The sequence below is a fragment of the Lygodium microphyllum genome, unplaced genomic scaffold (assembly GCF_053477565.2).
Source record: "Lygodium microphyllum isolate KBCC unplaced genomic scaffold, Lygodium_microphyllum_v1.1.10 scaffold_412, whole genome shotgun sequence".
Lineage (NCBI taxonomy): Eukaryota > Viridiplantae > Streptophyta > Polypodiopsida > Schizaeales > Lygodiaceae > Lygodium > Lygodium microphyllum.
In genome coordinates this window covers 41,470-54,629 of record NW_028229874.1, presented here as the reverse complement: position 1 = coordinate 54,629, position 13,160 = coordinate 41,470, and the positions used below count along the sequence as shown (strand labels likewise).

Below are 13,160 nucleotides of genomic sequence, written 5' to 3'. Positions count from 1 at the left end.
CACATCACTCCAATCCATGCGTTTATTTTGTATGGCTTTCTCTCGCTCTATTTGGCCATATGCATATCTTAGAATTTGGGTAGTGGTTTTAGGGAATTTAGGTTTGCTGGTAGTAGACGCCTGGCCATTTAAGCCTTGAATTTGCACAGGGGGCACTTCAATGGGCTGATACAGATCTTCCTCAACAGGCCGGTCACGGTAGTAAGGTTCGCTTCTTCTCTCAGTCAAAGGTTCAGTTCTTCCATTATATGAGGAGTCTTCATGAATGGTACCAAATGTTGAAAAGGACTCATTGGAGCGTGGAACATTGGAAGGTGCCAAAACTTGCATTTCCTCATACCTCCTTGATTGTCGTCTAGAGAAGGAACGACTAAGCCTCTTTGCTGCATCCACTGCAAACCTCCAGTGCTCAAGAGCATTAAAGTGCTCCCTCACTTGCCGTGCTGCTCTCTCTCGGGTCTTCATTTTGCGCTTCTCCCGGATATGCATAACTTGATCCGAGCAGTTATACACAAGTAGCAAAATGGTAGCCAATCCCACCTGCACATGAGAAATCGTGTCATGAGCCATGAGAAAAAAAGTATTAAGCACACACTAGTAGAAGGTTCAGCAGGATTCCTACAAACAGCTCCAAGATAAAAAATGCTTGGAGAATTGGTGGGAGATTCATCCACACAGTAATACGTGCACCTCTCACCAAAACCCCAACATTTTCCTGCTTGAAGTGTAGGCCATTGGATCCCCTAGAAACATCCCACCATCTAGTAAGGCTTTAAGACAAATCACTTCTGAATGTCACCAACAAGCATTATTAGGCAAAAGCACAACACAAAAAATGCAATATATCCACTAATTTACAAACAGATAATAGAAGGATTGAGTGTAGCAGTACAATTATCATGAGGCCATATGTCTGGATATGCTGAGTTGTTGCTTGGGAATCGCATGATGTCAACTGAAAACACTCTGCAGAAACCAAAGAACTTGATTTTCACTACATCCCTCCATGGTATTTTAATTATTTGATTCCAAGATTTGACAAGCTCAAACTGAAGCAATGGCTTACTGCTTTCTGTTGTTGATCCTTGCCTACAAAAATATCTGTTAAGAATACAGAATCAGCATTAGAGATCATCTGCAGAAGGTTACTGAGGACAATAATGCAGAGTGACAGCACAGTATCTTGAAAGATTACCCCTTGTCACAATGATGAACATCACTTGTAGAAGGACAAAAAGAACCTGCTGGACAAAAGGTCCCATTGGAATTGTCAAGATCTGCCCAAAGGTTTGCCCCACCACATGTGTAGTTCATACCTGGGGTTACCTGGTAATTGTATCTGCAATAACAAAAAAAGATATCATTAAGTCACAAAGATGATTTGTCAAGCCACATACCTGCAAGTCCCCCTCGTGGATCCAAAATGTATCGTTGAGAAAAACCTTTTGGGTATTCCATGAAGGAAAGACAATACAAGTTCAAAAGAAATGACATGAAGCAAAGATGTCCCAACTTTCTCTAATAACCACAAACAAGTATGGGCTTTCCTTTAGAAATGCCATCATTGCATGAGTTGGTGAAAGCATTCAAAACACACAATGCATACTTGAGTGTGTGTAGGGTTTAGGGTGGGGTAGGAGGATATTAGCCGAAAGAGTGGGCAATGGCCACACTAGCATTGCTCCTCTAGGTAGATAGCAAAAAGCTGAATGGACAATGGAGCTTAATTGCATAGCAATCCTTGTCCTCAATGACCCTACAATGAAGGAGGTGTGAGGAAATCAAATTTTTATTCTATGAGCTATACAAGCTTTAATACCATGTGAGGACTCGTGATATGCTAGGGTTCTCAAAGAAAACAGTGTATGAACACAACTAACACAATGAATTCAAATGAAACACAAATGAAGAAGGAGATGAAAGAAGAATGCTGAATGTAATCTCAATTAACAAACCAAGTATAAGAGGTGTGATATGGTGGATGCTCAAGGAGTGGAGGGCTGTCCAACAGCCATCATCTCTCATGGAACGGGCTAAGGGAGAATGTCATCCTCCAGATCCCAACTGCAGCAAAACACTTGTGATTGATGCTCAATGATACAGAATCTGATGTGAAATGAGTAGACCAGCATCGCAGCAGTTGGAGAAGACCAAATTCTAGCTGTGCTGAAGAGGATGAAGGATGTTGAGGCCAAACAGAGCAATGTGAAGATGTTTGGCTGCAAAGCAATGAAAGTGGACAGCAGAACTACAGCACAAGTGAGGCTAGAAGCTGAAAATGCAGCAGTCTGGGTGGCTGGAACAGCAATGTAGCATAGGTACACTCCTGCAGAGAAGCCTAAAGAACATCCATCCTTAATGCTAGAAAGAATAACCCAGATAGAACCACCACAAATATTCTTATCTCCGAAATTTGTGAAAGGTGAACGCCAACAAATACATGGCAAGAATACCCTCTCGATACTCCAAGATACCACATCCTGTGACAACACTTGTCAAAGCAATTGAGATAATCAAAACACCATCAGCAAAATGTCCCAACAAAGCCTTTGATTGAAACAGCAATAGCTCCTTAAACACTAGAAAACCACCAATTCATAAACTACTGGCGGGAAATGCAAAACAAAGCTTTGCTGGGGTCCATTCTAGATAGACACATGTAACCCTTGACAAAGCGGACAAGGAGATCTACCTTATAGGCACGCACCTAGTTCTATAGTTCTATTGATCCTCTACCATAGCTGCCACTGCCAACTCCTACTTGTTTCCGTCACTAAGGGCTAGGCAGTGGGCATGACATTGAAGAGCAATCCACAGCCCACATACCTGACAGAGATCAAGCTCTACATCAATGATCTGACACACATTCTTAATTCTGTGAGCCATATGACGACCACCCAAGAAAAAATTCACAGAGTGTTCTCTCAAATTGAGGTAGCTCTAGGACCCATGAAACCATGATGAGCCCACAATCATGGATTCAGATACTGAACCTTGAACTGTCCCTAAAATTGTGTGGTGCTATTCTATGCTGCCGAGTCACTATCACCCCTTTGACCATCAAACCTCCAAACCCTTGCCAGTCTGCTTCTGTTGAGAGGGCACTCGAGATGATGGTGAGCAATAGCTCCTTAAACACTAGAAAACCACCAATTCATAAACTACTGGCGGGAAATGCAAAACAAAGCTTTGCTGGGGTTCATTCTAGATAGACACATGTAACCCTTGACAAAGTGGACAAGGAGATCTACCTTATAGGCACGCACCTAGTTCTATAGTTCTATTGATCCTCTACCATAGCTGCCACTGCCAACTCCTACTTGTTTCCGTCACTAAGGGCTAGGCAGTGGGCATGACATTGAAGAGCAATCCACAGCCCACATACCTGACAGAGATCAAGCTCTACATCAATGATCTGACACACATTCTTAATTCTGTGAGCCATATGACGACCAACCAAGAAAAAATTCACAGGGTGTTCTCTCAAATTGAGGTAGCTCTAGGACCCATGAAACCATGATGAGGCCACAATCATGGATTCAGATACTGAACGTTGAACTGTCCCTAAAATTGTGTGGTGCTATTCTATGCTGCCGAGTCACTATCACCCCTTTGACCATCAAACCTCCAAACCCTTGCCAGTCTGCTTCTGTTGAGAGGGCACTCGAGATGATGGTGAGCATCTAGCTTGCATACGACACCTGTGTTATTTGGTTGCAGCTTCGTGTGCTCCTCTTTGACATCATATGAGACCCTTCCCCACTGGGCTCTGGGCCTCCCTTGACAACTCTTCTGACTAATGCTGCCACCCTCCCCCCACCGCTCCGCACTTCTCAAGGTCATTCTCAACTTCACACACTCCACTGTGCCCCACATTTGCATAAATGAAATCAAACAAACTATGCACAAATGTGACCATTACACTTATGTTAATCAATAAGAAAAAATAAATGATGTAGAAATTGGTAAAGCAAGTGAAGAGAAGTCCACTCTTCATTGTCCTTCCACTTGAAAGATTCCCACTACTTCCTCTTCTTGTAGTCAGGAGGAATAAGATGCTGCAGTATGGCTCAGCACATCTTAGCCCCATGTATAGATGTTCTGTGGGATATTCGTTACATCCTTGGACATCCAGATGGGTGCTAGAAGCAATGGTCACAGTGGTCATAAAGTGACCAATCCTACTAGCTCCCGTCCAGATGTCCAAGGACGTAACAATACTTAATCTGTACAGCCTAACACAACAGACGTTTGTGTGATCAGTATGCATAAATATATGCTGATGGCATGCAAAGATTAGGCCCTACTCAGTCTGTATTAAAGATGCCTTGACTATTATTTAGATGTTATCCCACAAAATAGCTTCAAGCATGCCACTTCTCCTCTACTTTCTTGGATAATTTGCCTAGTGAATGACATAAGTAATCTTGCCAAATTATGTACTCAATTGTTGTCACATAAGGTTCAAGCCTTCAAAAGCTTCAAAGAAATCACTTAACACTTAAACCTGGAATCTACACCAATAAAATGAGCACATACGGAGAACATAGGCCTGCTTGAGGAGTAGCTTTTCGACATTGTGCTCCTAAAGGGCAAGCTGCAAATTCCAACAGATGTAAACAGTTTAACTGAATATTGTCAGAGGCGTAGTGCAAATAAATGTGCTCACATATGACTTTGAAAACCTGACACGACATCCAAGACATGCTTATTTCTCAAGAGACTTACGAATCATGCATGATAATCCTCGAGGACAAAAGAAACCGTCACAGCAAGGGGCAGCAATGTCGTTGCGCACAGGTATTAGACTAGTATTCTGATAAAGATCACTCATCTGGGGGGTGCTAACTTGCAAAGCCCTAGACCAACCATGCTCACAACCTTGACTCCAGTGGGTCTGGTTGCAATTGATATTTGACAAAGGTGAAGCTGCTGTTCCAGTTTGAGTACTGTGAATGAGATCTACCAATGAATCTATATAAGCTTTGATTTCACCCCCACTGCACATACGGTCCAAAATGGCCCCTGCAAGTCGTTCAAAAGAAATACTGCCATTAGCATTAATCACAACTGATATTCTTCAAATGCTTTCTAAGCTTCTTAATTACACATGAGATTCGGATGCTGCAACAGTTTAACATTCTACAGACATTGCATGCATCACAGTTCTGGCCTCTTAATGTGCACTCCGTTTTTCATGTAGATAAATATGCACTTTCCCTGAAGCTTCTTTTGTGCGCTGTGTTCTTTAACCATGCCACATTCAAAAGAGGGAGGATCCAGTCAGTCGGTCAGGCATCATCTCATCAAAACTAAGACTTCCATCGTTGTGTGTATTAGCTCATTTCATCTTGCCACAGACAAGATGAAGTTTCGTCAACTCCCCTCTCCTACAATTTCCTACTACTTTCTTTGTCCAAGTGTTATGCCCTTCTTCCAGGATCTTATGTGGATCCACCAAGCAGAGAGAGAAAAGTATATGAACTTCCAGACTATGTCACTTGAAACTTGTGCATTCCCACCCTTACTACCATCAATGGACTACCCACATTTCCAGCATTAACAATGGCACCTAATGAATCACCCTCTGAAGTCGTTCATAGAAGTTTCACTGATAGATTGTAGTTAAAGGAACCCTGGAAGCAAAGCAGGAAATGAGAACTGACCATTTGTATCTATTGCGCATACACTCAAGAAGCTGAGATCTGAACTGAAATCGAAAGCGGCATTTCTTTCCCGGACCCTGAGAACGTCCAAATTAATCTTGTCAAAGAGACACTCATGCAGAAAGTTGCAGATTTTTGATTCACCTGCTGAATATGTGTATGATTACTTCATGTGAATGATGAGCTAAAGAGATGTGCTTACGGATCGTGCACACAAAATCTGAACAGGCCAGCAAATCTCTGTGTGTAGTCATCCAAAGTGAATTGAATGCTCTGGTACAGTGCTCTTTCACATGATTGCCGATCCTCGTTGCTTGTAAACAAATTGTTGCATGCAGGAGGTAGCGAAGACACACTCGGGGAGGGCTGAGCCCCTGTGAGGACGAAGAAAGCACCTAAAATGAGGAGAAGCAACCTCATATTGACCACGGAATACGAAATTGCTGCAGGCTTGCCTGCATCCTGTATCATCTGGATAGTACGGCGTCTTCTGCCTCTCCTCCTTATTCAGATAGTGATCACAGTGATCGGAATCTAATCTTCCGATTGATAGATGAGATGTTTTGAGTGTACCTACGTCTGTTTGTAACAGACACTCAAGCTTTGCAGGGTCCCGAGAAATAGCCCCTGTTGCTCAAGGAACCCAACAGCAAATCCTCTCAAACGAACAGTTCACTTGTATGGAAATGAGCCCAAATGCAAATTCTTACATTTGCAGTTGCCCAAAATATGAAGGTTGTTACTTGATAGGACCCAACAACGGAATCAACTGATGCGATCGGCAATCCCCTGTTTTTCACTGGTACTTGATAGGACCCAACAAGGGAATCAACTGAGCCAAAATGAGTTTTGCACCAAGCCCAATATGCAGTATGGCACAGAGAGAGAGAGAGAGAGAGAGAGAGAGAGAGAGAGAGGACCCAACAAGGGAATCAGCTGACCACCGATAGGCAGCCACCCAACATGTGCCCGACACCCTATTTACAATAGGAGCGACAACCTGCTATCGAATTGGAAGCCTACCGCTCATGTGCCCGTTGTGTGTGTGTGTGCGCGCGCGCGCGCTTCTTGGAAGAAGGCAAAAAACAGAGAGATCTTCCGAGAGGAGATACAGAGCCTGGTGCAAATAGGGGGTTACTCTGGGCAACTTATGTTATACTGATGTTAGCTGTCTTGGTCAAAAATTAGAGATTTTGCTTTCGACGGAACAGTACGACAATTATTAGCTCAAGGACATAGTGCCGCTGGGGAGGGAGGGGAGGGAGGGATTGTATATCTGAATGAATGAACGAATGGACGATGAAATATGAGGTGGGCAATGAATCAAAATGAATGAAATGTGACGGAGCGGGGACGCGCTTTGGAATTGTGCGCACATGTAAAGGCTAATCTGAGGCTTGTGTAGGAGGAGAAGAAGCACCGAGTCGAGAGAGAGAGAGAGAGAGAAGGGGGGGGAAGTTGACCATTTCATCTGTCGCATTCGTGAAAGACATATCTCCTCTCGAGAGAGACTATTTCTTCTGAAATATGAACATTGAAGAGAGAGAGAGAGAGAGAGAGAGAGAGAGAGAGACCATTTCCTCTGAATTTCTGATGAACATTGGAGAGAGAGAGAGAGAGAGAGAGAGAGAGAGAGAGAGCTCTGTAAAATCTTATTTCGAATTTACGAATTGCCATTTTCCTCTCTCCTCATGAATCAGTCAATTCTATACGCCGGTAGAGTGAGAGCACTGAGCAGTGAATATTCCCATCATGCCGCGTAAAAGTCCCATTTCACATAAGCAAAAAAAGGCGGGTATTTTCGTCTCTCCTGATGACCAATGAATCTTTCAACTGCCGGTGTCAATATCCTATTTTCGAAATTCGGATAAATAAAAATATGGGTATTTTTAAAACCTGTCTTCCTCTCCCGATGATCATCAGAATCAGAAATTTTTTTAAGCGAGAGAGGGAGAGCGAGATACCATTCCCGACGAAACGTTCAAAATGTTCATATGAGGTCAATAGGTGGAGATAAACACAAAAGCATGTGCTATTGGGCACTAATGGCGATGAATATTTTAATGGTCAATAGGTGGAGATAAACACAAAAGCATGTGCTATTGGGCACTAATGGCGATGAATATTTTAATGGGCAAGAAGAGTTTTAGTCACTCCACAATTCCTAAAGCTAGAAGCTTACAAGCCTCTCTAGATCACAAAGATGTGACTTTCAAAAGCTCACCTATGAACAGTAAAGTAAGAGGCACACCATGCGTAGGCCTTTCACTTGACTTGGCATTGTTGTTGCTTTGTAAGAAATACGAACACACACAAGTCTTTTTTTTCGCATCAAAGGTAGGATTGACCAACAACAACCCATCTTCCTCAAGCTCACACTATCGTTCCGCTTTTCTTGTACAAGCAACAAGCAGAATAGCCCACTTGACCCCCACGTGATAGTCAAGTGGGCTAAGCGCTCCCAGGTCACTCCAAAAATAGACTAGGATCCTAGACTGTGCCAAGTCTCGCAACTCTTGGGGTCAAGTCTAAGAGGTGTGACCACACAAGGTGTGTCATGACTCAAGACCACGCCCAAGTCTTAAGACTCAAGCATAGCCTGCCCTAAATCTATATGGCAGTACCTTTTAGGTAAGCTCCTTAGGGTCGTGCCACACATAGAGTCTATACTTCACCTTTGAAGTAAAGGTGATTATAATTTTAGTAAGTAAGAAGGAAAAAGGGCATGCCACATCATGTAGACTCAACTTATTCGACATCAAGAAGGTCTGGCAAGTGTATGCATGACCCTACTCTACTCTTAATCTCTCGCTAACAAATGGAAAATCCATTGCTAAGGAGAGGTTAACGATGTGATGTCTAGTGTCTCTCTAACTCTCTCTCATGTCAAATTGTGATTAGAGAAACAATGATAGTTTTTAGGTGGATTTATTCAACCTCGTCTACCCATATCTAATGAGCACCAAATGGTCATGCACGAGAAAAACTTGGACTCATGATTGTCACGAGCAATAACTATGCGTACTACATGTGCATAGTCTATCAAGTGTATTGCACAACATGGCAAACTTGGACTCATGATTGTCACGAGCAATAACTATGCGTACTACATGTACATAGTCTATCAAGTGTATTGCACAACATGGCAAAGTTTGTGGATTTTTTAGCATGAAATTAGAAGTTGTGTTTTACATCTATAAATGCTCCAAACAATGAAAAGTTTGAAAACCAAACCACAATTTGCTATGTGAAGGTGTGTAGAGGAAAGCATTAATTGAGTTTACAGTCTATGTGTAAAGACCACTTAATGTTCAACAAAATTTGAAAGTTTGCAATTGACCCTCAAAGTTAAAGTGTTGGGGGCAATTTTTAAGTAAATATATTCTCTCCAAACAAGAGTCTCTTTTTGCAAGGTCAATATCTCCTCTGCCCTTGTGGGGGAAAAGGCAAAAATATATGCGAATGTTGTTGCAACCTCCAAATTCAAGTGTTGGTTGCGACATTTGGGTGCTCATTGGGATTCAAGGTAGAGCAATTACATACAAAGAAGAGAGAATCAAAGAGATAGAGAGTAGACACGTGTGTATGAATGCATACTTTGATTAATACAAGAGTATGAAAGGTGTAATCCCTAAGGTACATGTCCTATACCCAAAGTGAGTGGGAAAATCCCTCTTATGCAAGAGGATAAGCATCGATTGATACAATGTATCAACACCAACACGACTCAAAGAAATACAAAGTCTTTAATAAACCCCACCCCCCCCCCCCCCCCAAGCCTGATTTGAATGACATGAATGTGATTAGAGATCTAGTTGATCAATCCTCAAATGATCATAGGGTAAGGGGAGCAGTATACTAGCACGCAACTTCCCCTTCCTCTTGTGATCCCTCACATCAAAATTGCTACCTTTCTCATCATCATGCCCATGATCACTCTTGGGGAGCATGCACATTAAATATTAGATTCAAGAAATTGGAATTAATGTGAAATTCATGTGGCCAATGTATGTGTACCATGTCAATAGAACGGGCCATAACTGAGTATGATGAGAATGAGATTTCTGAGGAACCATGCTGCCATATCAAGGATACCATCAAATGAGTGGGCACCATAAATGAGCACCACATCAGCATAGGTGGGGACTTCTAAGAGCCATTTGATGTGGATGTGGGCAACCAATGGATATAGAATTCCGAAATCCGATGGTGAAGTGGGAACAAGCAAATCTGGTGTGATAAAAAATAGACATTGGAGGCCATCAACATGATAATGGTGTAGTTGGAATCTGTTGATAGGCTTCAACAGTAGCTTGCCTTGTAAATCTGTCAAATAGAATGCATTAGTGTTGGAATCATGAAAGACCCAAAAAGGACTACTCCATCGGAATTTAAGCTTGTTGGGAAGTTTTTCCATTCAGGTCTTAAAGTTCAAGACGAGTTGGCCCTTCTTGAACAGTGGTTTCTTGGATAGCTAGTCAACTTAGTGTTTCTATCAAGCTTAGACCTCAGACAAAATATACATGCTACGGATTCCATCTTCTCTAGAATGAGTCAGTTTTTCACCATGAGTCAAAAACTCAGTACTACAAATTCTAGGGGGGTAATGGTTTCCAAGCCGAATGCTAGTTTGTACAGGGTCATGCCAGTGTGGCGACTTTGAAGGAAGGCCCTTGACCATGTTGATTGTTTCAGCTATAGCTAGTCAATAGTGTATGGGGCAACATTGATCAAGATGACGATTACCTTATGTTGATTTCTTCGAATAGTCAGTTTATCCTTATCCTAGTTATAACTTACTCTTGCTTGACATAACCAAGGCCTTCCCGATAGTAGGTGATAATCTTTGCCAGCAAGCTCTATATTTAAGACTACTAAGGAAATAAAAAATTGGATAGTGGCAATTTCTAGAAGTACTGACCTAATTATGCCCAAATGTCATACTCTTTGTTGATTGCCCATCCTCACTAGGAAAGGGATTGGTTCCCATTCCATTAATCCCAATTGTTGGCAAGTTGCCAATGTGATGATATTCACCCTTGATCCATTATTGAGCAAGACGTTTTGGATGATCTGGTCCTTGCACTAAACGGGAATCAACAGAATGGTTGGATCAGACAGGGGGCTTGCTAGAATCTTGTGGATTGTTTCCTTTAAGGCATGGGTCATCATGGTCACTACTTCTAGTCTTGGCATTCGGGTTGAATCATCTTCAAGAGATGATCTTTGAAAGATAGGACTACGTTTATAGTAAATCACATGGTGGAACATTGATATTGATAGGTCCCCTTCCAGTTGATGCTTCGGATGAGTCTAGAACAATTGAAATGCTTGGTATATTCCCTTCTACTATTGTGGGTTTAACCCCCTTCTTCTAGCTTCCACTACCTCTAGGATTAACATCTAGGGTTGTACTTTGCCTTTGTCCAGGGGGCCGATCCTTCGGATTCTTCTCGTGGGCTTTGCTAGAGTGGGTATCCAAAATCTAACTTGTTTGCTTGCCAAGATGAGCTTTTGGCATCTTCCCTTTTTGACCTCTAGGGCTACTACCCAGGTTCTTCTCTCCACTGGGTTGTTGTAGGTCTGCTCATGCAACTTGTTTGTTTTTCTCCTATGGTGGGTATGTTATTCTTTGTGCCAAATCCAACTGCGCTTTGAACTTTGCAAACTCTGGAGGATTGATGATTAAGTTGGGGCTTGGGTTTGTCCATGCTAGATGGAAGTGAGTTGTTGTAGATTGTTGTAATCCCTAAATGGGTGGGATGGGATGAATAGACTATGACTGCTTGGAGTTGCCAGGCTAATTGCCGAGTTTAACCTTCAAACTCCACCTTAGGACTAAATGTTTCATGGCTGTTGATTCGTCGCCTACAGTCCATCCTACCACTTGGTGGCGAACTTTCTCCTACTTGGCCCATGAAGGGCATGTGGAGTGCAACATGGTATCCTTACAGGTCTTGCCATCTTGGGTAATCACAAGCACCTCTGGTTCAGACAATTCTTTGATCTCCATTGTATTGGCTTTTGGCATATGTGCTAGGCCTTGTGCTTGTATTTTCTGAGCATTGTATGCTTCTACATCTGGATACTTAGCTCGTTAGTGTCCATCTTGCATGCAAAAGAAGTAATGTCTAGCAAAGGGTTGGAAATTTCCTTGGCCTCTTCCACCTCTATTGCACCCACTATAGCCATCATCGGTCCTAATTGGTATACACCATGGCTAGGGTAGGAAACAAATTGGCATGGAGAGTCGTTCATTTTCTGGAGTTGTCTACTTCTGTCCCTTGCCATCCCTCGGGATGGGCCATCTAGTACATGCCATTGTATCGATAGTACTCAATGTTGTGCATGGCCATGTTGCAAATGTGGCACCATCTTTGGTTTAGGCCGCATTCAACCTACAAATGTTTGGGATTGTTACACCGTGTGTACCAAAGGTTTTTAAATGCATTCTTCTTAGTGTTTTCCACCATTTTCTTTACTTTTTCTTTCTTTTTACTCTTATGTTTCTTTCTTTTGTACTCCTACTCAGAATCAAACAATGTATTGCTGGATTTTGCTTCCAGATCAGAACCAGAAGTCGATTTATTGCTATCATCATTTTGATGTTTTACGACAGACTTGTTGGATTTCTTCCCTTTTCTTGACTTTTCTTTCGATAGGAACTACTCTAGCCTGATATCTTTCTTATAAAACAAGTCAATGCGGTTACCATAGAGATCATTAGAAGCGAATGCTTTCTGAATAGGTTTATTGAATCCTTGAACATATAGGGTATTCGACATTTCATATTTTGTCTATGCATTTGGATCAATGTGACTATTGAGTATTGTGAACTTGGTAGTGTATGTTTGGACTGATCTGTCACCTTGCTTTAGATGGTGGACTCTTTCAAGTTTTTGCACATCCATTTGGTCTGGTTGGAATTGGATACGGAAGGCATCTAGGGCTTCATTCCATGATGGCCAGCCATGTTCTACCACTAGCTAGGTTGCAACCTTCTTCTGCATTGAGGATTTGAATATGGTGACTTTGTGGGCTTCATTGACTTGACTAGGGTAATTGACTTTGTATGCCACGTCAAACTCTTTGATAAAAGCATATGGATCTTCATTGGAAGATTTAAAGGACTTTGGGAGGGATACTCTAGGTTGGTGTGCCATTGGGATCATAGGGAGGGGTGGAGTTGTGACTATTGATGGAACACCTATTGGTTTGAGTGAATCTAGGAAAGGATTGGCTAAGTTTAATGGTGTAATGGGTGGAAAGAAAGAAATGCTAGGTGTACTCTCCCCAGGTGTGCTCCCAATCAGAGGAGTGGAATGCGAATGACGCTTTTGAAATTTTGGAGAAGCCTTCTATGCTTTGGATATGCCCTCACTGAGGAACAGAATAGCCTATGGTATTGTTTGGTGTTGTTTGGATGGGGACCACCATGAATGGCCTTAATGGCGGAACTACCTTAGGTGGATAGTGCAAACACATATGCATTCA

At 42.2% G+C, this 13,160-nt stretch overlaps 1 protein-coding gene across 1 annotated transcript; it reads right to left on the bottom strand.

Annotated features, from left to right (window-relative positions):
* Positions 1-3: 3 nt before the first annotated feature.
* On the bottom strand, positions 4-7,104 carry LOC148008090 (ABC transporter G family member 24-like; the record flags this gene model as incomplete). The annotated part of the gene is made up of 8 exons (XM_087674497.1): positions 5,869-7,104; positions 5,667-5,743; positions 4,729-5,025; positions 4,540-4,597; positions 1,196-1,339; positions 1,067-1,101; positions 893-966; positions 4-540 (listed from the first exon to the last, which is right to left on the bottom strand). Coding segments are annotated over exons 1-8 (1,491 nt in total), but the record flags the coding sequence as incomplete, so codon positions are not given.
* Between the last annotated feature and the right edge of the window lie 6,056 nt (positions 7,105-13,160).